Genomic DNA, 27993 nt, shown 5'->3' on the forward strand with positions numbered 1-27993 from the left:
ATGACCGTGACGGCAGAGGATGCTCTTCCCAGACTGCTACCCAGCGACGGTGAGTGCAGAGGTCCATCTTCCCAGTCTGCTTCCCAGCGATGGTGACTGCAGAGGACACTCTTCCCAGACTGCTTCCCGGTGACAATGACTGCAGAGGACTCTCTTCCCACACTGGTTCCCAATGAGGGTGACAGCAGAGGACGCTCTTCAAAGACTGCTTCCCAGTGACAATGACTGCAGAGGACGCTCTTCCCAGACTGCTTCCCAGCGATAGTGACTGCAGAGGACAATCTTCCCAGACTGCTTCCCGACGACGGTGACTGCAGAGGACACTCTTCCCTGACTGCTTCCCGGTGACATGGACTGCAGAGGACACTCTTCCCAGACTGGTTCCCGGTGATAATGACTGCAGAGGACACTCTTTCCAGACTGCTTCCCAGTGACAATCACTGCAGAGGACACTCTTTCCTGACTGTTTCCCGACGACAGTCACTGCAGAGGACACTCTTCCCAGACTGCTTCCCAGTGACGGTGACTGCAGAGGAGGCTCTTCCCAGACTGCTTCCCAGTGATAGTGACTGCAGAGGACATTCTTCCCAGACTGCTTCCCGACGACGGTGACTGCAGAGGATGCTCTTCCCAAACTGCTTCCCAGCGACGGTGACTGCAGAGGACACTCTTCCCAGAATGCTTCCCGACGACGGTGACTGCAGAGGACATTCTTCCCAGACTGCTTCCCGGTGACATGGACTGCAGAGGACACTCTTCCCAGACTGCTTCCCGTTGACAATGACTGCAGAGGACACTGTTTCCAGACTGCTTCCCGACGACTGTGACTGCACAGGACACTCTTCCCAGACTGCTTGCCGATGATGGTGACTGCAGAGGATGCTCTTTCCAGACTGCGTCCCATCGACAGTGACTCAGAGGACACTCTTCCCAGACTGCTTCCCGGTGACAATGACTGCAGAGGACTCTCTTCAAAGACTCCTTCCCAGTGACGGTGACAACAAAGGATGCTCTTCCCAGACTGCTTCCTGGTGATAATGACTGCAGAGGACACTCTTCCCAGACTGCTTCCCGACGACAGTGACTGCAGAGGACACTCTTCCCAGACTGCTTCCCAGTGACTGTGGCTGCAGAGGACACTCTTCCCAGACTTCAAATGCGGGACTCAATAGACGAGTTAACAAATTGTTCTTCTTTAACATAGCGCCATAGGGAATTTTACATCCTTCGAAGAGTACAGACAGGGCACTGGTTTTACATATCATTCAAAAGACTGCACCTCCATCAGTGCAGCACTTCTCCAGTGCTGTGCTGGGAGTGGCCAACTTGATTTTGGGGCTGAAATCTCTGGAGTGGGACTTGAACTCACAACCCTCACTCAGAGGTAAGTGTACCACCAGTGGTTCATCAGAGCCTCTGCTGTTGCAATGCCGCTTCTACGCAGCAACCAGGCTTTTCTCACTGGCCATCTGCAGCTCATCAGAAGTGTCAGCCATACGGCTCATTTACATAGCACTCCCACCTCGGGGGTTGTGGCTTGAGCTAACCTAGGCTGACACTCCTAATGAGGGAGTACTGCACATTCAGAGGTGTCATCTTTCAGATCTTAAAATGAGTCCCTGCCTGCCCTCTGGTGAGCATAAAAAATGCCAAGGCACTATTTTGAAGAAGTGCATTGGCGTTCTCCCAGGTGTCCTGGCCAATATTTAGCCCTGAACCAATGACACTAAAAACAAATTATCCAGCTATTAGCACACTCACTGCTGATTGTGGGAGCTGCCTCTTTTCCTACATTACAACAGTGACTACACCTTGTAAACACTTTGGGATGTTGTGACACGGTGAAAGGCACTTTACAAATTCAAGTTCTCTTACCTTCCACATTCAAAAAGTAATTTAGTCCATGCTGTTTCTCGTAAAGCCAAAAAGAGTGTCTTTCAGCTCATGGCTGATTGAAGTGGTAATGATGTGAAGTGTGATGAGAGCCTGGCTCATTACCTCAGGGGCTGTGCAACAAGGAAAGGGCGCATGATATATCACTACACATACTTAAGATATCTTGCTGCACAGACAATACACAGCATTTTCCCCTGCACAATATGTTCATTGTTTTGCATCTGATGAAATATATTTACTTAGAAAAGGTAGGTTATTATACTTATGCAAGTGCGTAACCCACTCCTCGCCTGCTGCAGGTGTGTCATCAAGCTGTCTGTGGCTTCTCAGCTCATGAGCTTCATGATTGTGTCATTGTAGGGAAGAAATTTGACGTAATTCATTCCTCAATCTGTCTGTGCTCTCTCCCTTCAGTTGAAGGAAGCCTTTTTTCAGTTAAAGGAGATGGTAAATCTTTACTGAACTAACTAGCGGTGTCAGGGCTGGTGGTGCAGTTTAGGCAGCAGCTCATCTTATGGTCTTATGCATAGGTTGTCTCGATAAAAAGGGACTTTGCCTATAAAATGTTTGCAAACTGACTGAACGTTGGTCTGTGCATGTATGTACCATTATAATCCATCTTTCTTAACTGCATCATTCTGTTGAGCTATGATTCATTGTTTCATGCTGTTGCATTTGCTGAATCAAATCAGGTTAAGTATACTAAATCAAACTTATCTGATACTGTAACTTACGCTGATCGTCATCCATAGCTACCTACCGAGGACGACGTAAAGAGGCAGCAAAAGGGTATAGACAGGTTAAATGAGTGGGTAAAGACATGGCAGATGGGATATAACATGGAGAAGTATGAGGATATCCACACTAGTAGGAAAAATATTACGCATGAATCACAGAAAGTTAACAAGCTGGTACAGCAAGCAATTAGGAGCAAATGTTAGCTATGTTAGCCTTTATTAAAAGGGATTGGAGCACAAGAGTAAGGAATTATTACTGCAATTAAGTACAGCCTTGGTCAGGCCACACTTGCAGTACTGTGTACAGTTTTGATCTCCTCACCTAAGAAGGGAAATACTTGCCTTAGATAGAGTGCAACAAAGATTCACACAACTGATTCCTGGGATGAGAGATTGTTCTGTGAGGCAAGATTGAGTAAACTATGTCCATATTCTCCAAAGTTTAGAAGAATGAGAAGGTGATCTCATATGAAAAACATAAAATTCTTCAGGGGGTTGACAGTGTAGATGCAGTGAGAATGATTTCACTGGCCGGGGAACCTAGAACGTGAAGTCACAGTCTCAGAATCAAGGGCCAGCCACTTTGGACTCAGAAGAGGAGAAATTTATTCTCTGTGAGTCTTTGAAATTCTCTACTCCAGAGCGCTGTGAATGCTCAGCCATTGAGTATATTCAAGACAAAGGTTGATAGATTTTTGGGCACTAAAGGGGTTAAAGAAAGGTGAAATTCATGATCTTAGTGAATAGTGGATCCAACTCAAAGGGCCTGCTCCAGGTCACATTTCTTATGTTCACTATGCATCCATATGTGATGCTTGTCAATGCTTATTCTTTCTTCTCCTTTCTTCAAATATGACACATACTTCTTGTTATTTTTCATCATTATATTTAAACTTATGCATTCTGCATCTTTAGGACAAAACCAAATGGAGTGTTTTGACAAGGTTCTTTTTGTATGCTACCTGTCAATCTGACCAAGACTAGCATTGATGGTTTCAAGGCACTGTTATCAGCACCGCTAGATAGGGTGAATCTGCCTAGAGTTACCAACTCTGGCTGGATGCATTCCTGCTGATTTCATCACATGATCTCCTACCTCCAACTGTCCACATTGTCAGGAAGGTATAATAATATTCATCATGTTATTGTAATTTATTGTAGAGTAATAGTGGGGTCTGTGTCTATGGGCCTATGTGTGTGTGTATGTGTGTGTGTGTGTGTGTGTGTGTATGTGGGGGGTGGGTGGGGGGGACATAACTGAATTAAAGACAGCTGGTCTGAAGGCTTTGATGTATGAAGACAAGCTAGGTTTGAAATGCTAAATAGGTAAACATGGGTGAAGTTTTAGAGTGCAAAGTATAAAGGGAACATTTGCATTTTTAAATATACCAGAGTAGCTTGAATTTAAGAGAAGGGGTGAAATGTTACACCTAGAGTGATTATTTTTCCTGGTTTTACTGGTAAAATTAGTACTGTGGTAGATTTTCATTTTTAGAGAGGTAAGGTCCAAAGATATAGTGAAACAATGGGAATTTGCATTAAAAGGGGAAAATATGTATAAAGGAGAGAAGACTGTGTGTAAAGGCAGGCATTTTAAGATCTAACACAAGTGTGAAAAACCTCAAGTTGCTGTCAACAAGGAATCGAAGCTGAGGAAAACTCACTTTAAATTTGACTGTTCAGGGTGTGTGCTTTGCCTGGGTCTGTTTAAATCTATACTGTTGCCTGTTATCAGCCATGATTGAATGGCAGAGCAGACCCGATGGGCTAAACGGCTTAATTTCTGCTCCTATGTCTTATGGTCTTAATGGAAGTGTAACTGGGAATCAGATTCACTAGGGGAGCTAGGAGTTATCATAGTAGTAATTCACAGACCTATGTATGTGCTTAAAATTATTTCTTATATTAATAATGTTTAATTTCATTTTGTAAAGAAAACCAATAAGATTCAGTGGATTTATTACTATTGTATTCAAGGTACTCAGCTCAAAATAAATATACAAATTGCAAACCAGTTGTGGCAGTTGTTTCAAGTTTCTTTTTGGGATTTGAGCAGTTCAGCATTTACCATTGGCCGTGCCATAACACACATGCCCCCCAAACTCACTTCACTGGTTGCCCAACACGTCCATCCTTTCATTGCCCTCTCTTCCCATGGCCATTTGGAAAATTAGTTCCCCTCCAAGTCACACACCATTCTGTCTTAGAACTATATCACCGTTTCTTGACTGTTTCTGGGTCAAAATCCTGGAAAACTCCCTCCCTAACAGAACTGTGGATGTACCTACTCCACATGGACTGGCAATGGTTGAATAAGGCAGCTCACCACCATATTCTCAAGAGCAATTAGGGATAGACAATAAAAGTTGGCTTTGCCAATGACTCTCACATCCCATGAATGAATATAAAAAATTGAACTGACTCTTCATTACCTGATTGGATGAATCTTGAATCTTTCTCTCATTGCTAATACTTTGATTAATAAATGAAACTTTTGTAAGAAAATTATTTATAAAACATTTTTTTAATGCTCCTGTGATTTTTCTCCCGGGCTTTTGCTCCCAACGGAATCCTGGAGATTAATCTTCAACACCAGAGACTCCAGGACAGTCCTAGAGGATTGGCAACCCTGGGACTGCTGAGCCTGTCCATGGGCTGGGGCTGGTGGAGAGAAACACAAAGGATACGGACATTCCAAATAATTGCTATTAAGGCACCATGAGGCATCAGGCTTCATGAAAATTATAGTTCCCTCATATTGAAAAGCTTGGCAGCTTTACAAATTACCAAATAATCTAAACAATCACCACATTAACTATAAAATAATGCTTCAACACTCAAAATACAGAGGAGAGATGGTGGTACATTATAATTCTTTGTAAGCATCTTTTCATTACATTAATGCAACCACATTTGCACCCGAATATTTTACACATCCCTTCTTGGCTGAGGTTGCCTGGCATTTTCCACAGGCAGACCCAATTGAGTGCAGTATTCAGGTCAAGTTTGGTTAGGGGAGAGAGAAATTGGAAGAGGAACAAGATACCACTTTCAGGGAAAAAGGTACTAGCATCCAGGGTCAGTGAGGATATGGCGGGGAGAGATAGGGCAAGCGGATTAGTGGAGGGGAAAAAAATATATCAATCCGATAAAGCAGCTCAAATAGATGGCCATGAAATCTGCCTAATGGATACGCTGAGTTGGTGGTGCAGCAGGCAAAATTCTGCCAAATGGGCAAGAGGCCATTTCAACAACTACCCTGTGTATTTATGTAGCAACTTTGAAATAGTTAAAGTCCCAAGGCACTTCAAAGCAACAATTGTCAAAGATTTGCCACTGAGCCACATACAGAAATATTAGGACAGGTGGCCAAAAGCTTGCTCAAAAAAGTAGCTTTTAAGGAGCAAGAGGCAGTGGTATTCAGGGAAGTAATTCCAGAGCTAAGGGCCCTGGCAGCTGAAGGTACGACAGCGAATGGTGGGACAAAAGAAGTTGAGGGTCTGAAAGAGGCCAGAATGGGACGTGCGCAGAGATCTTGGAGGGCTGTAAGGCAGAAAGGCGGAAACAGAGATACAGAAATTTCAGATGTTCCAATAGCTCTTTGCTCCAATAACTTACCAAATCTGAGCTAAAATACAAACTAACTTTTGTAAGCAAATATTGGGATTACAATTTACTCATTTTGTCCATTTATTACTGTATAAAGAGCACTTATCTTTCATTGTCATTCTTACAACATGTGTTCAGGTCAATGTGAGGTTTCCCTGACCCAGTTTCAGGCGAGCATTTTTATTATTGAAATGGCTCCTCAATGTGCCACCTATAGGCAGAATAGCCAAATTACACAATTAAAATGGACATACCCTTTTGTCAAAGAATTGTCTCATACATTTTGAAATGGATTATTGCAATTTTAATACTTAAAGCAAATGTCAATGTGAAACTGCATACCTCCACTTCTCCAAGTTCTTCAATATTTGAATGACATCAGCAAGTTTTGAGGTACAACTCACATGCCCATTTCTCAAGAGATCTTTAGTAGCTGAACAAACACCAGAGTCCATGTGTATGCAATGTCAATGTGGAGAAGGCATGCTGCTCTCTCGGATATAAATTGTGAGTGAGAACGATGTTGCAACCCAGTTGCAGCAGATTAATGGAGGGAGTGTTTATAGATACGGAATCACCAACCCACCAGAATCGCCCTGGAGTCTCCAAGAATTGCAGATTAATCTCCAGGTCATTGCGGAGAGCAATTCTGTAGAAAATTCATCAGGGCACTCAAGAAATTGTGTTTGTTTTCCATTTTCTTTCAACAGTCTTGCTTATTAGTCGTAAAACCATTGGCAATGGGATAAAAGGGCAGTTGATTGACAGTCAAGAATCATCCAATCAGGTATGAAGAGTCCATTCGCTTTCCATTTGGCGTGGGAAGGTGGAGCATCATGAGACTAGATGTGCTGAGTGACCAATGGTGGAAAGTAGGATTCAATGATGCAGTCTAATGGGGGAGGGGGAGGTTATTGATTAAATTTTCAGGAATCTATCCAACCAGAAGTGCCAACCCTGTTAAGATGGGACTAACAATATTCAATAGCTAAAACTGAATCTTCAAATAAGAGCTGGGTAAATATTTGATTTTTCATGGGATGTGGGTGTCACAGGCAAGGCCAGCCTTTGTTGCCCATCCCTAATTACCCTTTAACTGAGTGACTTGCGAGGCCATTTCAGAGGGCAGTTGAGAATCAACCACATTGCTGGGAGTCTGGAGTCACTTGGTCAGACTAGGTAAGGATGGCAGATTTCCTTCCCTTAAGGACATTAGTGAACCAGATGGGTTTTTATGACAATTGATGATAGATTCATGGCACCATTACTGAGACCAGATTTATTAATGCAATTCAAATTCCACCAGCTGCTGTGGTGGTCCATTTGAATCCATGCCCACAGGGCATTAGCCTGCACCTCTGGATTATTAATCCAATGACTTTATCACTACGTCACAATCTCCATTAAGAGCGATGATAAATAAAGGTTAGTCATCTTTTGAAATCTGGGAATGGCAAGACGGATCTTTTCAATCTGGCACATTCCAATGTATCTACCATTTCTGATATATACATATACAGAAACACAATTGTTTGTGACACAAATTTGATGCTTTCCCATGGATGGAAGAAAAATACTTGCATTTGTACAGCGACATTCAGGAACTCGGGCTGTTCCCAAAGTGCTTTACAGACAATTAAGTACTTTTGAAATGTAGTCACTGTTATAATGTAGGAAACATAGCAGCCAATTTGCGCCCAGCGAGCTTCCACAAACTGCAATGCGATAATGACCAGATAATCTGACTTTTTTTATGTGGTGTTGATTGAGGGGTATATATAGGCCAGGTCACTGGGGAGAACTTCATTTGCTCTTCTTCAAAACAATATCATAGAATCATTTACCCCAACTTGTGAGTGTAGAGAGATTTCATGTCTCATTTGAAAGATGGCATCGCCAACTGCACACACTCAGTATCGCGCTGGAGCATCAGCCTAAACGTTTGTGCTCAAGTTGTGGAGTGAGACTTGAACTCACAACCTTGTGATTCAGAGGCAACAGTCCAACCGACTGAGACAGAATGGTATCTAATGAGCTGCTGCACCCCTTTGAAAAAAACACTATCCAATTTAGTCTCAATACATCTTCATCAGGAGATAATGGTTTTGTATTTATTAAAGTAAATGGCAGAACGTTTCTAAACAAATTTGTGCATAAACTGTACTAACTCTTAGGAGAGAAGTTTCCCCCCATCAGAGGGGTTGTGTGCGGGTGGACACAGACCCAATCAGCGCCGCCAATGGGGTCCGCACTGCCATCTTACGTGGGCGGGCCAATTAAGGCCCGCCCAGTGTGACATACACCCAGAAGCGCTCTGCACTCCCTGTGCTGGCGGGTGGGGGTTCCCTGAGTCAGGTGTGCACTCTTTTGCACATGCACGCAAAAGAGCGCAGAAATCTCCCTGAGGCATAGAGATGCCTCAGGGAGATACGTTTTAAGTTTTAAAAATTTTAATAAAGAAGAAAAAAATTTAAGACATGTCCCCTCATGTGACAGTGTGACATGAGCTGGGACATGTCAATGAACTTTAATGGAAAATTTATTTAATTTATAAACCCTTCATGAAACCTCATCTCGCCCATGGATGAGGTTCCATGAAAAATGCAAAGGCCACCTGGGCTCTTCGCCTGCCCCCCGACAACCTTATGGTTGGATGGGCAGCTTTCTCAATGGGGTTAATTAGTTAATTAATGGCCTTAACAGGCCTTTGACAGTTCGGCGGCCGCCCAGCTGAGTTGGCTGTGCGCCCACCGAACCGAAAGTCTAAATAATGCGCGGTGATGTCGGGACGCACGCCCAACGTCACCAGGTGTCATTTTAGGCCCACTCACCGAGCCAAATGTTCAGCCCTTACTTTTAGCAATCTAATGGTGCCACAAATAATGGGCCAAGCTATGATCTAACTGGATGCATTATCATTTCAAATATGCAACAAGGGCTCCACCAGTTGGTGTACCAAGGTAATTGCTGATGTCACGGCTCCTGGGAACTCAGAAGAAAGCCTATTCATTCAAAAGGAGATACTTGTTATCTACACCAAGAGAGTATGCGAACCACTTACCTATCACTGCATAACTCTAACCCAGTTCTGACAAATGGTCATTGATCTGAAATATTAACTGTTTAACTTTCCAGATACGCTGTCAGAGCTGCTGAATATTTCCAGCACTTTTTGTTTTAATTAACTCTAACTGGGACAACGTAATGCAGTAGGTGCTTCTCATTCAGCAGAATAACAAGTTGTAAAATACTCTAAATGATGGTGGGGCCCACTAAAGAAAAGACAGAAAGACTTGCATTTATCATACACTGTCCAAGACATCAATACATCCCAAAGCAGTTTACGGCCATAGTGCTACTTTTTAAAAACAAAAAAACTGCGGATGCTGGAAATCCAAAACAAAAACAGAATTACCTGGAAAAACTCAGCAGGTCTGGCAGCATCGGCGGAGAAGAAAAGAGTTGACGTTTCGAGTCCTCATGACCCTTCGACAGAACTTGAGTTCGAGTCCAGGAAAGAGCTGAAATATAAGCTGGTTTAAGGTGTGTGTGTGGGGGGCGGAGAGATAGAGAGACAGAGAGGTGGAGGGGGTTGGTGTGGTTGTAGCGACAAACAAGCAGTGATAGAAGCAGATCATCAAAAGATGTCAACAACAATAGTACAATAGAACACATAGGTGTTAAAGATAAAGTTGGTGATATTATCTAAACGAATGTGCTAATTAAGAATGGATGGTAGGGCACTCAAGGTATAGCTCTAGTGGGTTTTTTTTTTTATTTTATATAATGGAAATAGGTGGGAAAAGGAAAATCTTTATAATTTATTGGGAAAAAAAAAAAGAGAAGGGGGAAACAGAAAGGGGGTGGGGATGGGGGAGGGGACTCACGACCTAAAGTTGTTGAATTCAATATTCAGTCCGGAAGGCTGTAAAGTCCCTAGTCGGAAGATGAGGTGTTGTTCCTCCAGTTTGCGTTGGGCTTCACTGGAACAATGCAGCAAGCCAAGGACAGACATGTGGGCAAGAGAGCAGGGTGGAGTGTTAAAATGGCAAGCGACAGGGAGGTTTGGGTCATTCTTGCGGACAGACCGCAGGTGTTCTGCAAAGCGGTCGCCCAGTTTACGTTTGGTCTCTCCAATGTAGAGGAGACCACATTGGGAGCAACGAATGCAGTAGACTAAGTTGGGGGAAATGCAAGTGAAATGCTGCTTCACTTGAAAGGAGTGTTTGGGTCCTTGGACGGTGAGGAGAGAGGAAGTGAAGGGGCAGGTGTTGCATCTTTTGCGTGGGCAAGGGGTTGTGCCATAGGAGGGGGTTGAGGAGTAGGGGGTGATGGAGGAGTGGACCAGGGTGTCCCGGAGGGAGCGATCCCTACGGAATGCCGATAAGGGGGGTGAAGGGAAGATGTGTTTGGTAGTGGCATCATGCTGGAGTTGGCGGAAATGGCGGAGGATGATCCTTTGAATGCGGAGGCTGGTGGGGTGATAAGTGAGGACAAGGGGGACCCTATCATGTTTCTGGGAGGGAGGAGAAGGAGTGAGGGCGGATGCGCGGGAGATGGGCCGGACACGGTTGAGGGCCCTGTCAACGACCGTGGGTGGAAAACCTCGGTTAAGGAAGAAGGAGGACATGTCAGAGGAACTGTTTTTGAATGTAGCATCATCGGAACAGATGCGACGGAGGCGAAGGAACTGAGAGAATGGGATGGAGTCCTTACAGGAAGTGGGGTGTGAGGAGCTGTAGTCGAGATAGCTGTGGGTGTCGCCTCTCCTCCGTCTGGCTGAACTTGTTCTCACGCTGAACAATTTCTCCTTCAACTCCTCTCACTTCCTCCAAATAAAAGGTGTGGCTATGGGTACCCGCATGGGCCCCAGCTATGCCTGTCTCTTTATGGGGTATGTGGAACATTCCTTGTTGCAGTCCTACTCCGGCCCCCTTCCACAACTCTTTCTCCGGTACATCGATGATTATTTCGGTGCTGCTTCATGCTCTCGTCAGGACTTGGAAAAATTTATTAATTTTGCTTCCAATCTCCACCCCTCCATCATTTTCACGTGGTCCATCTCTGACACTTCCCTTCCCTTCCTTGACCTCTCTGTCTCAATCTCTGGTGATAGACTGTCCACCAATATCCATTACAAACCCACCGACACCCACAGCTATCTCGACTACAGCTCCTCACACCCCACTTCCTGTAAGGACTCCATCCCATTCTCTCAGTTCCTTCGCCTCCGTCGCATCTGTTCCGATGATGCTACATTCAAAAACAGTTCCTCTGACATGTCCTCCTTCTTCCTTAACCGAGGTTTTCCACCCACGGTCGTTGACAGGGCCCTCAACCGTGTCCGGCCCATCTCCCGCGCATCCGCCCTCACTCCTTCTCCTCCCTCCCAGAAACATGATAGGGTCCCCCTTGTCCTCACTTATCACCCCACCAGCCTCCGCATTCAAAGGATCATCCTCCGCCATTTCCGCCAACTCCAGCATGATGCCACTACCAAACACATCTTCCCTTCACCCCCCTTATCGGCATTCCGTAGGGATCGCTCCCTCCGGGACACCCTGGTCCACTCCTCCATCACCCCCTACTCCTCAACCCCCTCCTATGGCACAACCCCTTGCCCACGCAAAAGATGCAACACCTGCCCCTTCACTTCCTCTCTCCTCACCGTCCAAGGACCCAAACACTCCTTTCAAGTGAAGCAGCATTTCACTTGCATTTCCCCCAACTTAGTCTACTGCATTCGTTGCTCCCAATGTGGTCTCCTCTACATTGGAGAGACCAAACGTAAACTGGGCGACCGCTTTGCAGAACACCTGCGGTCTGTCCGCAAGAATGACCCAAACCTCCCTGTCGCTTGCCATTTTAACACTCCACCCTGCTCTCTTGCCCACATGTCTGTCCTTGGCTTGCTGCATTGTTCCAGTGAAGCCCAACGCAAACTGGAGGAACAACACCTCATCTTCCGACTAGGGACTTTACAGCCTTCCGGACTGAATATTGAATTCAACAACTTTAGGTCGTGAGTCCCCTCCCCCATCCCCACCCCCTTTCTGTTTCCCCCTTCTCTTTTTTTTTTCCCAATAAATTATAAAGATTTTCCTTTTCCCACCTATTTCCATTATATAAAATAAAAAAAAAAAAACCCACTAGAGCTATACCTTGAGTGCCCTACCATCCATTCTTAATTAGCACATTCGTTTAGATAATATCACCAACTTTATCTTTAACACCTATGTGTTCTATTGTACTATTGTTGTTGACATCTTTTGATGATCTGCTTCTATCACTGCTTGTTTGTCGCTACAACCACACCAACCCCCTCCACCTCTCTGTCTCTCTATCTCTCCGCCCCCCACACACACACCTTAAACCAGCTTATATTTCAGCTCTTTCCTGGACTCGAACTCAAGTTCTGTCGAAGGGTCATGAGGACTCGAAACGTCAACTCTTTTCTTCTCCGCCGATGCTGCCAGACCTGCTGAGTTTTTCCAGGTAATTCTGTTTTTGTGCTACTTTTTAAGTCTAGTCACTGATGTAACATTGGAGAATGCAGCAGCCAATTTTCACAAACAGCAATGTAATAATGACCAGATAATCTGTGTCTGTGATGTTGATTTAGGGATAAATATTGACCAGGACAAGAGGGAGAGCTCCTCTTCTCTTCAAAATCGTGGCCATGAGATTTATTTTTTTCCACCTGAGGGAGGAGACAGAGACTTGGTTTAACAGTTCACCCAAAAGGCAGTGCTTTCCACAGGACAGCACTGGGAGCATCAGCCTAGATTTTTGTGCTCAAGTCTCTGAGTGGGACTTGAACCCACAATCTTCTGATTTAAGCAGTGAGAGTGCTACCCATTGAGCCACAGTTGACCTAAAGAAAAATACAATTGTTCTAAGTGCCACAGGGGAGAAAGGCTGGGCAATCAGACGTGCAGAAAAACATTGTGGGGATTTGCACACCTTCAAGATGTCCCAAAGACCATCACTGTCAATTACATTGTTTCTTTGCAAGACACAGGTCATTGTAATGTGACAAACACTGGAGCTAATGTATGCATAGCAAGATCCCACAAATAGCGTGAGATAAATAACCAGTTAATCTGTTCATAGGGTGGGCCTCTCCAGCATCACTGTTTTTACTTAAGCATGAAACCTCTATCCATGGTCTAATTAAATAGAGAGGCCAGCCGGAGGTGCTGAATGGTCTCCCCCTGTTCCTACATTCCTAACTAGCAGATATGAAGGACCAGACTGCTCTTTGTGTTGTGATATATGAATGATAAAGCTAACAGCCTTTCTCCTGAACCCTCTGCTGATGCCCCAGTAACTGACTCTGTAATGGGTTGTTACGTGAAATAAAACTCCCAAAATCTTTGAAAGCATCAATCCATCGAAATTTGATTTGACAATTGGGTGTTAATATTGACACTTTGTTTAATACTTAATACAAATGTTAACTTCACTTTTTGCTATGTGAGCTTAGCCCATGTTGTAGGGTTTCTTTAACCTTACCAGTAGGAAACTGGTGAATCAGCACTCACCTGTAAGAATTTGCATTTTGCACATCTCAACAAAACAGCAACATGTATTTGTCCTGCACCTTTAATATGGTAAACTATCAACATCCAGGGGGTTACAATTACCTAAAACTGAACTGGACCAGCCATATAAATACTGTGGCTACAACAGCAGTTCAGAAGCTAGGAATCCTGCAGAAAGTAACTCACCTCCTGACTCCCCAAAGCCTGTCCACCATCTACAAGGCACAAGTCAGGAGTGTGATGGAATTCTCCCCACTTGCCTGGATGAGTGCAGCTTCAAAAACACCCAAGAAGCTGGACACCATCCAGGATAAAGCAGCCCGCTTGATTGGCACCCCATCCACAAACATTCATTCCCTCCACCACCGCACAGTAGCAGCAGTGTGTACCATCTGCAAGATGCACTGCAGGAGTTCACCAAGGCTCCTTCCAAACCCATTACCTATAACACCTAGAAGGGCAAGGGTAGCAAATGCAAGGGAACACCACCACCTGCAAGTTCCCCTCCAAGTCACTCACCATCCTGACTTATATCGCCCTTCCTTCACTGCCACTGGGTCAAAATCCTGGAACACCCTCCCTAACAGCACTGTGGGTGTACCTACACCAGATAGATTGCAGCTTTCAAGAAGGCAGCTCACCACCACCTACTAAAGGGCAGTTAGGGATGGGCAATAAATGCTGGCCCAGCCAGTGATGCCCACATCCTGTGAAAGAATACATCTTTAAAAAACCAACCCAAGGGTCACTTTGCAGCAAGTTCAAATGTTTAGATGGCTACTTAGCTGTTAAAGTAATGGTCAAGAATGTTAATCGTTGAATCATACATCAAAGGGAGAAGCCAATATAAAAGCAGAAAATGCTGGATGAACTCCTGGCAGCACCTGTAAAGGGAGAAAAACAGAGTTAACGTTTCGAGTACAGAGCTCTGAAGAAGTCATATGGATTGGAAATGTTAACTCTGTCTGTCTCTCTCGCTCCACAGATGCTGCCAGGAGCTTTTCCAGCATTTTCTGTTTTTATTTCAAATTTCGAGCATCTGCAGTATTTTGTTTTTATCATAAGAAGCCATTCGGCCCATCGTGCCTGGGCCAGCCCTTTGTAAGAGCTATCCAATTAGTCCCACTGTCCTCTTCTTTCCCCATAGCCCTGCAAGTGCATTGCAAGTATTTTTTTTCAAATTCCCTTTTAAAAGTTATGGCTTGAAAGAGTTGCATTTTTTTAAAGTTATAATTGAATCTGCTTCCAGTGGAAGCGCTTAGCCTTTTAAGTAGAGTATTCCACACTGTGTTAAAAACATTATGTATGACTCTTCATCAGAACTGATGAAGAGTTATTCGGACTCGAAACGTTAACTGTTACTCTCCGCAGATGTTGTCAGACCTGCTGAGTTTTTCCAGCTATTCTTGTTTTTGTTTCAGATTGCCAGCATCTGCAGTATTTTATTTTTATCTTAAAATCATTCTGTTCTGGTTCTTTTACCAAATATCTTAAAACTGTGCCCTGTGGTTACCAACCCAGTGGAATGAGTTAATGCTGCTTTAAATACGTGGCAGTAAGTGCAGCACAGGGATTGCACGGCCTGGTTTCAACGAGAGTTTTATTATTACAAGGTGCTCGACCCAAAGTATTTACTCCCCAGGTTTTGAAAATGGGTAACGGGAGTAAAACTGCTTTTGCTCCTGGGCTGTATCCTCAGCTTTGCGAGCTGCATTCGCTATCAAATATAAGTCGCGCCAAACATTTGCAAAAAGTGCCAAGCGGCTGTCATGTGATCTGGTGTCATAAGACCCAATGTCACATGGCCGGAGCCGCAGGAACATTCCGGCTGGTAACGGGGGTGTTGTGGTTTTCTGACCCGCTCCGTGTGTATCAAGAGGTCAGCAAAAACCCTTCAATTCTTCAGAAATGCAGAGCATTCGGCGATGCCCAGACTGAGGAAGCAGCATCGCGCGAACATCGGCTCCCCGCCTCCTCTCCCCTTCCGCTGCGTTTTCAGTTATATCTGTGCTTTAGACACGTGTAAAAAGAAAATCTACACTTCAAAAATGCGATGAAGCTCTGCAGCAAACCGCCGATACCCCCAGCTTACATATAGGGGAGAGGGTGGCCATGGCTTAGCAAGAAGGGGTTGATTTTACAGTGGGGTGGGGGCTGATGGAAAATGACTATGGACCGAGCCGGCTGCTGCTGATTGACAGGCGAGCAGGGAGCCCTGAGTGAGCTCTTGCTGCATTACCTGTACCTGTAGTGGCAACTGGCTCAGCAGCAGAGGACCGGGGGGTGGGGGGGCATGTTTAAATAACCTTCCTGGAGAGACTGAAATCTGAAATGTGGCCATGCTCAGTGTTTGTTTTTTGTTTGGGTGCATTTCCCCAGGAACTTAGCATTTTATTTCAGCTCTTGCGTGTAGTGGCAGCAGAGTTGCAGGTGGCTACTGTCCTGTTACAGATGATATTTGGAATGGTAATAAGAACAGGAAATGCTGTAAAGGCTGAACCCAGGCCTGCTGAGCTTTTCCAGCGTTTCCTGTTTCTATTTCAGATTTCCCACATCCGCAGTATTTTGCTTTGTTTTTTAGAATGGTAAGATCACTGTTGGCTTATCCTCCATCTCCGTCTGTCAATGCCCATGCCTCCACAAGGGATTTATCACCTGGGGCTTCGATTTTCCTGTTTTCCCTATTTTGATATTTTTTCCCTCACTATGCTTCTGAGTTTCTCTTAATATGGTCAGATTTATGTGTGGGCTCCTGTCACTAACCCTAAATTTAAGCCACTTTGTGGTTTCAGTGATGTTGGTTGAGGGGTAAAAAATAGAAAGACTTGCATTTATAAAGTACCTTTCATGACCACCAAAGAGCTTTATAACCAATGGAGTACTTTTGAAGTGTAGCCACTATAGTAGGAGACACAGAAGCCAAGGTTCACACAGCAAGCTCCCACAAACAGAATCTGATAATGACCAGCTAATCGGCTTTACTGATTTCTTTAGTCTTTGTGGGATGGGGGTAACACTGGCAAGGCTAGCATTGGTTGCCTATGCTTAATTACCCTTGAGAAGGGGCTGGGAGCCATCTTCTTGAACCGCTGCATGTTGATTAACGTATAAATATTGGCCAGAACACCAGGGACAACTCCCCTGTACTTCAAAATACTGCCATGGGATTTTTCATGCCACCTGACAGGGCAGGGTGGGGGAAGGGGGTGTGGGCAGGGTGGGGGAAGGGGGTGTGGGCAGGGTTGGGGAGGGAGGGGGTGGGCAGGGTTGGGGAGGGAGGGGGTGTGGGGAGGGTGAGGTGGGGTGGGCAGGTCGGGGGAGGGGGCGGGCAAGGCAGGGGGGTGGGGATGGGTCTTGTATTAACATCCGATCTGAAAGGCAGTACTTCCGACAGTACGACACCCTCTGTACAATACTAGAGAGTATCAGCCTACTGTCTTCGAAGTGGGACTTGACTGCTGGCCTCTGATTCAGCAAATGAACCAAGACTGATGCCTTAAATATTGCAAAATATCTTGTACATTTGTTCACTTTGAGGTCCAAATCCTCCAGGCGTTAATTTTAGCAAAAAATAAGTGAGTGCAAAACAGATTTCCTGTCTTGAACCAGTGTAGATTTTCTTTGTTAGATTGTTATAATTATGAGCTTTATAAGATTGTTATGTTTTGGGACTGTGACATTAAGGTAAAAAAAAATGAGGGGTCATGTGACCTGTTCTGAAATCTGACAACAAGTTTGAGTACTTTGATTAGAGGTTAAAGAGGGCCCACATTGTTTTGTTGGGAAGAAGGTGCAAGGCGTCTAGGCTTGGAGACAACAATAGCAGCCAGTGTGCTAACAGTGGTTAGACAGTGCGTCTCCAAAGTCACAGGAACGCGTTGAGGATGTCAGGTTGTAAATAGTTTACTTTAAAGGATAGTTAATCAGCATTTCCACCTGGATATAAGGCCCATGTGATTCATCAAATGAGCTTCGGTGGGGGAGGGGTCGAAGATATTCCTGAAAGCTCACAGCTAAGGTTAGCCTGCCAGGATCCAGGAGAGAGAGAGCAACTATAGGCAGCAAGATGTTGTGTTTCACCACACACAAATGAGCTTGCACTCGGGTTGAAAAGACTGAATTCATGAGGAGCTCAAATGAGCCTGCAGGATATGCCTAGCCTGCCTGCGTTAGAGGAAGAACCTCTGGAGAAAAAAAGCTCACTGTGAAAGACAGTTCTGATGTTAAACATTCCCAAGCTGAGAAAGGAAAAGAACAGAAGTAAACCCTTGAGAGCTAAGAATCACCTTAGACTGGTTCTGGGAGAATTGATTGTCTACCTAAAGGACAGTGTAAAATACATCTGTGAAGTGTGTTTTCAATTGCGCTAAAAGAAAAATGGCAATGTTCTGTTTTGGAATCAGCTTATACTGTACCTTGGTAACGAGTGTTAAAACTGGCAAATCCTTCCTGAGTGTAAAGTGTAAGTTGCCTATATCAATAGTGTTTAGTCAGTTGTTCTTTTTGTCTTTTGTTACAGTGAAGTCTTAAATTGTGAAATCTTGTCATGCCATCTCTTCAGATATTAACTGGAAGTTCAAATTTCTAAAGTTAGTCGGTTTCTGCAGAGATCATAATAAAAGTTTTGTACAAGGACTTTCACCTCTAAAGAGTCTTTGTTATGGTCACTGGGTAGGAACATTAGTGGTGTGTTAATGATACAGGCTGCTATTAGTATGCAAATTGCCTGGCGTTTTCAGGGGATGAAAAGATACACAGATTGTGAATTTCTAGAACTTGATGGTTGATTTACTCCACTCCTCCTGCTTCATGCAAACAGCAACTCACTCTCAGCTTCCTCATTATTTTCAAGAATTTACCGAATTTGCACATTAATTGCCTATTAAACTTGCCACAAAGTGACAGCTGGTAATGAACAGCGTAAGCACTGTTTTAATGATGTGATAATTGTTAATGCAATGTCAATCTATATGGTCTAGAAAGGGAACAATTTAACTGGAATCTCATTCCTACAGATAGATTTTAAAATGTAAAATTCCTTTTCCTTTGTCTTCTTTTCATCTCTCTCGATCCAATCTTTCTTTCCCTCTCTTTATTTCTCTTTCTGTCCCTGATTTCAGTCTAATTTACCAGAATTTTTTCTCCATAATTCCTCTGTTTCTCTTTCAATCCTTCAATCTCATTGGTTAAGGAGGTAGACTGTGGGTCCCAATGTTGACTGAGGTCCCAGATGCCCTGTTGCCCTCACCACTCTCATCCTTAGTGAGTTACAGTGCCAAAGTATTCCAAAGTTGAAGGCAGCGGGATAAAGTCTAACTAATGGGTCACACCGCAAGATCTCTCACTCCAGGAGCTATTTTGATTTTTAAAGATCTTGCAGAACCAATTCCCTGCACAACCTGTGAGAATTATTATGTTAAAGCAACATGTCCACTTAGAGGAGAAAGTTGGAAGTTTGATTTGGTGAAATGTCCTATGTTATTGATAATGCACCATCTAATGACATTTTAATTACTTTCAGTGGCACACTGGAGCAATGTATTTACTTCACTGTATAAGATTTGGGCAACCGTCACAATCTGTTTTGGAATTTTTATTAAGAAGAACGTCTACACTCAAGAAGGATCTTCCAGTTTTATCGCTATTTACCAAGGTACAGTACAAACTGACTATAGTTCCTAGAATCGTACAGCAAGAAAGGCCATTTGGTCCATCGTGCCTGTGCCAGCTCCTTGAAAGAACTATCCAATCAGTCCCACTTCCTCATAATTTGGGTGGACAATGGATTAAAGGCAGAGCTTCAATCTTCCACTGGAGATTTGAAGAATAGGTGCATCAACAAAATTGGTTTTCTAGTTTTAAACAATGAATATTGCACACCCTTTTGAATCATTTTCTCCTAATCTGACCAGTTGGCTTATCCACCTTGAAAAGTTTATAATCTGCTCTGGGGCAAAGGGAAGGCATTGATGTTACTTTGTTCTGGCCTAGTACAAACAGCTTCAACTTTAAGTCCAGCTGAATACATGACGCAGATGGGAGAACTGTACTTTATTTCACTAACACAGGTGACAGCAGCCCAAATTGAACCAACATTCATGTGGAATCGGTTGTAGTTTTTTAAAAAAGAAATTTCTCTTAGCTGTCATATCGTTTAAGCAAAGTTAACAAGGGTTCAACTGAATTTGCCCTTTACATTTCGCCCTCACTAATCAGCTGTGTGATGACGATCCTCATTCATGAATAATTTGGAAAATCATCACTTGTGAATCATTTTGAGGATGTTTAGTGAAAAGTGCAAATTATCATTGTTAGTATTTCAATCGTGCACAGTCTGGTACAAACTTGTGGATAATATAGTTAAGCAAAAGTTTAAGTCACTGGAATATTTTATTGTATTTTAGTTAGATAGTTATTCACTAACACGCAGGTTGAATTTTTATTTCCTTAGGATGCTTGCACACTTTGCGAAGAAGCCAAGGAGGCATTGGAGCCATATAGACACAGGGTATGAAATTAGATACAATAACCACTTTTCAAAATTAACCCAGGTCCTTTAAGCAAAGTAAATGATTAAGTATTCATCTTCAGTGTTTTAGACAGTTGTTGATCAGTCGCTTGGTACAGAACTTGAATATTGCTAAAAACAGATGTTGCTGAATCTTTTCATCTTGCACTCCTCAGGACAAACACCGGAATGCCAAATTTCAAACAATCACAACAGTTTATACTACAGGATAAAAGGGTTCTGATTGGTTGGCAAGTCGACTCTGATTAGCCAAGGCATTGCCATAGAGAAAGCAATGGGGTAGTATAGGTTCCTCAATCTCCCTGGTAATCAAAAAAGGCACAAGGCTTGAACATATTCCTTTTGTTTGCAGAGAATGGGTCCCTGCCTATGTATATCACTTCTAGCAAGTGTAAATGAGCCACATTACAAGCTCAACTGATTATCTTAAATTGGTTGTTCGTGTAGCTATTAGCACACCTGCTACCAGTTTGTGGAATCTCATCTAACAGTAAACAGTTAATAATTTTCTTTTACTCAAGATTAATAACTCACTTGTACATAAAATGATACAAGTTTTTTCTAAAGTGGATTTGGTGCCTTCCACTGGATTTCAATATTGAGAGAACGTCTCTGGAATACAATAAAAAATCCCATTTTCAGTAATCCACTGGGTATTTTCACTTTTCAAACATTGGAAATTTTCATTATGAGTATAGTAGTGTAGTGGTGATATTACTAGTAGTCCAGAGGCCTGGACTAATGATCTAGAGACATGAGTTCAAATCCCAACACAGCAACAGGGGAATTAAAATTCAGTTAGATAAATCTGCAATTAAAGGCTAGTCTCAGTAATAGTGACCATGAGACGCATCTGATTCACTCTTGTCCTTTAGGGAAGAAAATCTGCCGTTCATATCCAGTCTGGTCAAGCAAACCACTTGGGTGTATTAAACCATTAGGAAAGATGGTATTCATTCACCACAGGGACTACAGCAGTTCGACGCAGTAGCTCCCCAACATTAGAGATGGACAATAAATGCTGGCCTAGCCAGCAAGACCCACAACCTGTGAATGGATATTAAAGAAAAATCATGGCCCTTGGTGTGAATTGCCATGAGTAGTCTCATGGTTTCACTGCATAACCCTCAAAGGTTTGATTTTCTCCCTTGAAGTTTTGGTGACCAGACCTATGACAAAAACCTTCATTTATCACCTTTAACATAGTAAAATGCCCCAAAACGTCTCTCGGGAACATTACCAAACAGACTTAGACAGTGAGCCTCATGAAGAAATATTAGGACAGATGACAAAATGCTTGATCAAAGAGGTAGGCTTTAAAGACCATCTTAAAGGAGGAGAGGTGGAGAGAATTCCAGAGCTCAGGGCCCAGGTGGCTGAAGCCCTGGCCACCAACGGTAGAGCAGTTAAAATCGGAGATGCTGAAGAGGCCAGGATTTGAGGAGTGCAGAGATTTCCTTAAGGATCGTGGTTACAGAGATAGGGAGCAAGACCCTCGAGGGATTTGAGAACAAGGATGAGAATTTTAGAATCAAGTGTGAAACCAAGAGCCAGTGGAGGTCAATGAGCATGTGGGTGAAAAGGACTTTGTGTGAGTTAGGATATGAGCAGCAGAGTTTCAAATGAGCTTAAGTTTACATGGGATACAAGGTTGGAGGGTGACCAGGAGAGTGTTGTGTTAAAAGTGCAGTCTGATCAGAATCCTAGAAGAGCACAAGGCAATTGGGAAGAGTCAGCATGGTTTTTTGGAAGGAAAATCATGTTTAACCAATTTATTGGAGTTTTTTGAAGGAGTAACATACACAGTGGATAAAGGAGAGCCTGTAGATGTACTGTACTTGGATTTACAGAAGGCATTTGATAAGGTGCCTCATCAAAGATTATTATAGAAAATAAAAGCGCATGGTGTAGTGGATAACATTGTCATGGATAGAAGATTGGCTGGCTGGCAGAAAGCAGAGAGTATGCAAAAATGGGTCTTTTTCGGATTGGCAGGATGTGACAAGTGGAGTCTCACGGGTCTGTATTGGGAACTCAACTTTTTATGATTTACATCAATGACTTCGATGAGGGGAGTGATGAGATAGTAGCTACATTTGCAGATGACACAAAGATAGGTGGGAAGTATGTTGTAAAGAGGATGTGAGAAGGTTGCGATTGGATATAGATAAGTTGAGTGAGTGTGCAAAGGTCTGGCAAATGGAGTTTGTGGGAAAATGTGAAATTGCTTTTTTGTTCTTCCTGCCAAAATGAACAGAGTATTACTTAAATGGAGAACAGCTGCATAATTCTGAGGTGCAGAAGGATCTAAGTGTTCTAGTACATGAGTCACGAAAAATTAATATGCAGTTACAGCAAGCAATTAAGAAAAGGGTAATGGAATGCTATCCTTTATTACGAGAGGGATTGAACATAAAAGTAAGGATGTTATGCTTCAGTTACATAGGGCATTGGTGAGACTGCAACTCGAATAGTGTGTGCAGTTTTGGTCTCCTTATTTAAGGAAGGATGTAAATGAATTGGAGGTGGTTCAAACTAGATTGATACTTAGAATGATACTTAGAATGAGTGGGTTGACTTATGCGGAAAGGTTGGATAGATTGGGCTTGTTTCCACTGGTGTTTAGAAGAGTGAGGGGCGATTTGATTGAAGTATACAAGATCCTGAACGGCCTTGACAAGGTGGACGTGGAAAGGATGTTTTCTCTTGTGGGTGAGTCCAGAACTAGGGGGCACTGTTTTAAAATTCGGAGTCGCTCTTTCAGAACAGAGATGAGGAAAATTCTTTTCTCTGAGGGTTGTGTGACTTTGGAATTCTCTGCCCCAGAAGATGGTGGAGGTGGGGTCATGGAATATTTTTAAGGCAGAGGTAGATAGATTTTTGTTAGGCAAGGGAATCAAAGGTTATTGAGGGTAGATGGGAATGTGGAAATCGAAACACAAACAGATCAGCCGTGATCTTATTGAATGGCAGAGCAGCTCGAGAGGCCGAATGGTCTAATCCTGTTCCTATTTCTTATGTTTGATCATGACTACAATACTTCTAACTTGTATTGTGCTGTTTTAGTTATATAGTAAAGTGCTTTATTTGCTGGATGTTAGATCTCTCTCTGCTTCATAGTTAGACATGTTGACACCCTTTTGTGAATCTCCTTCCTTGTGTAGGACTTAACACTGGTCTATATTAAATTAAATCTACCATTGTGTTTCCCCATTCCCTATTTGATTCAACTGATTTTTCAAAGGCTGCCACCTCAGATTCAGCCACCTGTTTTGCTATCTCTACAGATTATTTTCAGCTCACATTGAATTTCTGGATCCCTGGTCTGATAGCTCCTAAAAATACCTCGATAAATAAAAACAGCGGATGCTGGAAATCCAAATCAAAAATAGAATTACCTGGAAAAACTCAGCAGGTCTGGCAGCATCGGTGGAGAAAAATAAAGTTGATGTTCTGAGTCCTCATGACCCTTCAACAGAACTGAGTAAAATTAGGAGAGGGGTGAAATATAAGCTGGTTTAAGGTGGGGGCGGGGGGGTATGGTTGTAGGGACAAGCAAGCAGTATTAGGAGCAGATAATCAAAAGATGTCACAGACAAAAGAACAAAGAGGTGTTGAAGGTGGTGATATTATCTAAGAGAATGTGCTAAGAATGGATGGCAGGACACACAAGGAGGAAGTGAGAGGTGTTAAAGTAGAAATTGTTCAGCGTGAGAACAAGTTCAGCCAGACGGAGGAGAGCAGTGGTGGACGGGGATTGTTCAGGCCTCTGTTCGAGGAAGAAGCTAAGGGCCCTCAGACCATCCTGGTGGGGGATGGAGGTGTAGAGGGATTGGACGTCCATAGTGAAGAGCAGGCGGTTGAGGCCAGGGAACTGGAAATTGTTGATGTGACGTAAGATGTCAGAGGAATCTCCTCCTCCCTCCCAGAAACATAGGGTCCCCCTTGTCCTCACTTATTATCCCACTAGCCTCCACATTCAAAGGATCATCCTCCGCCATTTCCGCCAACTCCAGCACGATGCCACCAGCAAACACGTCTTCCCTTCACCCACCCGGCGGCATTCCGTAGGGATAGTACCCTCCTGGACACCCTGGTCCACTCCTCCATCACCCTCTACTCCTCAACCCCCAACAACAGCACCTCCCCATGCATACTCAAAAGATGCAATACCTGCCCCTTCACTTCCTCTCTCCTCACCGTCCAAGGGCGCAAACACTCCTTTCAAGTGAAGCAGCATTTCACTTGCATTTCCCTCAACTTAATCTACTGCATTTGTTGCTCCCAATGCGGTCTCTTCTACATTGGAGAGACCAAACGCAAACTGGGCGACCGCTTTTCAGAACACTTGCGGTCTGTCCGCAAGAAGGACCCAAACCTCCCTGTCGCTTGCCATTTTAACACTCCACCCTGCTCTCTTGCCCACATGTCTGTCCTTGGCTTGCTGCATTGTTCCAGTGAAGCTCAATGCAAACTGGAGGAACAGCACCTCATCTTCCAACTAGGCACTTTACAGCTTTCCGGATTGAATATTGAATTCAACAACTTTAGATCTTGAACTCCCTCCTCCATCCCCACCCGGTTTCTGTTTCTTCCCCTTCCCTTTTGTCTTTTCCAATAATTTATGTAGATTTTTCTTTTCCCACCTATTTCCATTATTTTTAAAACTATACCTTTTATGCCGTTAGTCTTATTTCACCCCACCTCCACTAGAGCTGTACCTTGTGTGTCCTGCCATCCATTCTTAAATATCACCACCTTCAACACCTCTTTGTTCTTTTGTCTGTGACACCTTTTGATTATCTGCTCCTTTCACTGCTTGCTTGCCTCTACCACCACCACCACCCCCCCCCCACCACCTTAAACCAGCTTATATTTCACCCCTCTCCTAATTTTACTCAGGGTCCTTAAAATACCTCTTTGACCGAGCTTTGGGTCATCTGACCTAATATGTGGCTTGGCGTCATATTTGGTTTTGAAATGTTCCTGTGAAGCATCATGGGACATTTTACTGTGTTAAGGTTGCTATATAAATATAAGTTATTCGTGTTGTTGTTAAAGAGGAAGCCATTCGGCCCATCGTGCTTGTGCCAGCTCTTTAAAAGAACCATCTAAGTTGGTCCCATTCCGCCTTTCTCTTTCCCCATAACCCTGCAAAAGTTGTCCCTTTCAAGTATAGATCCAGTTTCCTTTTGTGATGGTGTCTTAAATTATAGATTATTTGAAATAATGAGGGTTCCCCTCTTGGCCCTACTCTCCTGAACCTGCATATATATCCCCACTAACACTGCACTTCAATACCTGCTACTTTCCACTGTTCAGCCATATCTTATTCTTTGCTTTCCTGATTCCCCATTGTTTTCACACAGCTTTGTCAAGAGCATGCAGCAGTATACTATGATTGTCACTTGCCCAAAAAATACAGTTCTGGTTCTGGTGAAAGGTCCCATTTGAGATATCACTAGATCGCTCTCTCAGCTACTGGCCAAACATCTCTGGGATTTGCTTCTTTTTATAATTTGAGTTGTACTTTTTCCCCAACAGGACATGCTAAAACTGCCAGTGCTGGTTGCATCAACCCGACTGGTCCATAGGTACAAAGCCTTAAAAATAAAGAGAGCAATCAGCCTTTTTTCTGGTATATCAGATATAAAAGGGAGGTAGATAATTTTGAACAATAACACTAATATTCTTCTCAACTTCTCTCTATCTACCTTATCAAATCCTTCAATCCATTTTAAACACCTTAATTTGATCAATCCTTAATCTTCTATATTCAAGGAAATAAATGCAAGCCTTATCTATGCAATCTGCCATCTTAACTTTACCCTTGATTACATAAAGAATTTTACAGCACAGCAACCGGCCATTTGGTTCATCTGGTCTGTGCCAATGTTTATGCTGCACACAAATGTCCTCACCCAATCAGCATACCTTTCTAATCCCTTCCCCCTCGTGTGTTTATCTAGCTTCCCCTTAAATTCCATTTCAGATTATTGTGATGTTGCTTCAAGAAAGAATAAGCTCATGAGCAAGTAGCCAGAATGTAAACCATCTGACCAGCAGATTTTGAGGGCGTTTTCAGTTTAACTAGCAGCATGTGGTGTGAAGGAATTGCAGCTGTACTTTCCTGTTAACAATAGGTGTTGAATCTTTATAGTAAATCTGTCTGATGAGCAAGCCTGTATTACATCTTCAAATAAAACAAACTTACATTTAGTTTACCAGTCCTGTGTGAGATTGGTAAATGTGTATGAAGCAAACATAGAAATACAACAATAATAACTGTGATTATCTTTTAATTCTTAGTTCATCCTGCAGGAAGTAGACATCACGGTTCCAGAAAATTCTGTCTGGTTCGAGAGGTACAAGTATGACATTCCGGTCTTTCACCTGAATGGACAATTTCTGATGATGCACAAGGTGAACTTTAAAATCCTTGAGAAAAGACTAACTAAACTGGAACAGGAATTGAAGTAAAGGGCATGAGGACTCTTGGAACAAGAAAATGTATTAATTTTCCCATCTGTATTAACGGCAAGTTCTTGTGTGCAGTACTTTGGTTGAAATGTAAATGCTTTTAAAAATTATTTTATACCTTAAATACTACCAATCAAAATAAGTCACAAACATTATTAAATGCTTAAGGTAACATTAAAAAAAAGTTAGTTGACTCTTGAATAACATTGTGCCGTTCACAAATTGACTTTGTATACACAAATTTGATACAATCAATCTAACTTACTACAGCTTTTAAAGCTTCACGTACTATCTCCATAGTATTCATTTGTGAATATTTATGCCTAAAAGGACAGTACATAAGAACAGGAGGCTGTTCAGCCCCTTGAGGTCATTCCACCATTCTGTTAGATCATGGCTGATCTGCATCCTAATTCCATTTGTCTGCCGTTCATAACTCCTTTAATCTGTAATGTTGAATTTCAATTGACACATTTGCCAGGATTTCCCAGCCCACTTGAGGCTGGAGATTCGATGGCCCAGCCCAAAGTCCATTGACTTGTGGCAGGACGAGACGATCACGGTGGTGTGCAGGGATGGAAAATCCAGCCCATTGTAACCATTGTGAGGGTGAGTGTTCCAGATTTCCACTCCCCTTTGTGTGAAGAAGTGCTTTCTGACGTCACCCCAGAACGGCCTGGCTCTCATTTTAAGGCTCTGCCCCCTTGTTCCGGACTCAACCCCCAACAGAGGATATAGTTTCTCTCCATCAACTCCTTTAATCAGCTTAGCACCTCGATCAGACCACCCACCAATCTTCTGAGCTCAAAGGAGTACAGGCTTAGTCTATGCAACTGGTCCTCATTCACAGAATAGTTACAGTACAGATAGAGGCCATTCAGCCCATTGTGTCTGTGCTGAGAAATTCAACTAGTGCCACTCCTCTGCCTCCTCCCCGTAACCCCTGCACATTCTTGCTTTTCAGATCATATTCCAATTCCTTTTTGAATGGCTCGATTGAACCTGCCTCCACCACACTCTTGGGGACTGCATTCCAGATCTTAACCACCTGTGTAACGACCAGGAAGAGACGAGTGTGTAGTTGGTTTACTACACTACTCCATAGGTTCTACCATTAGTCAAAGTTCAATTTACTCACCAACTTGGCCAATTGTTTACCTTCACTACTGGTACCCAGAATAAAAGAGACTGTAACCAG

At 43.3% G+C, this 27993-nt stretch overlaps 1 protein-coding gene across 1 annotated transcript; it reads left to right on the forward strand.

Annotated features, from left to right (window-relative positions):
* On the forward strand, positions 1-27993 carry c4h5orf63 (chromosome 4 C5orf63 homolog). The gene is made up of 7 exons (XM_041185322.1): positions 1-49; positions 6953-7029; positions 15486-15665; positions 19308-19439; positions 20238-20294; positions 26625-26738; positions 27760-27993. The coding sequence occupies exons 1-7, from the start codon at positions 1-3 to the stop codon at positions 27793-27795; spliced, it is 645 nt and encodes a 214-aa protein (XP_041041256.1). The 3' UTR covers positions 27796-27993.

The sequence above is a fragment of the Carcharodon carcharias genome, chromosome 4, assembly GCF_017639515.1.
Source record: "Carcharodon carcharias isolate sCarCar2 chromosome 4, sCarCar2.pri, whole genome shotgun sequence".
Taxonomy (NCBI): Eukaryota; Metazoa; Chordata; class Chondrichthyes; order Lamniformes; family Lamnidae; genus Carcharodon; species Carcharodon carcharias.

Bases quoted from the DNA above. Each gene is read 5' to 3' on its own strand.
- c4h5orf63 (XM_041185322.1), top strand. From the start codon at position 1: ATGACCGTGACGGCAGAGGATGCTCTTCCCAGACTGCTACCCAGCGAC. The intron at 15,666-19,307 runs GTCAGCAAAAAC...AATTACTTTCAG, and splicing joins CGCTCCGTGTGTATCAAGAG to TGGCACACTGGAGCAATGTA. The intron at 19,440-20,237 runs GTACAGTACAAA...TTATTTCCTTAG, and splicing joins TTTTATCGCTATTTACCAAG to GATGCTTGCACACTTTGCGA.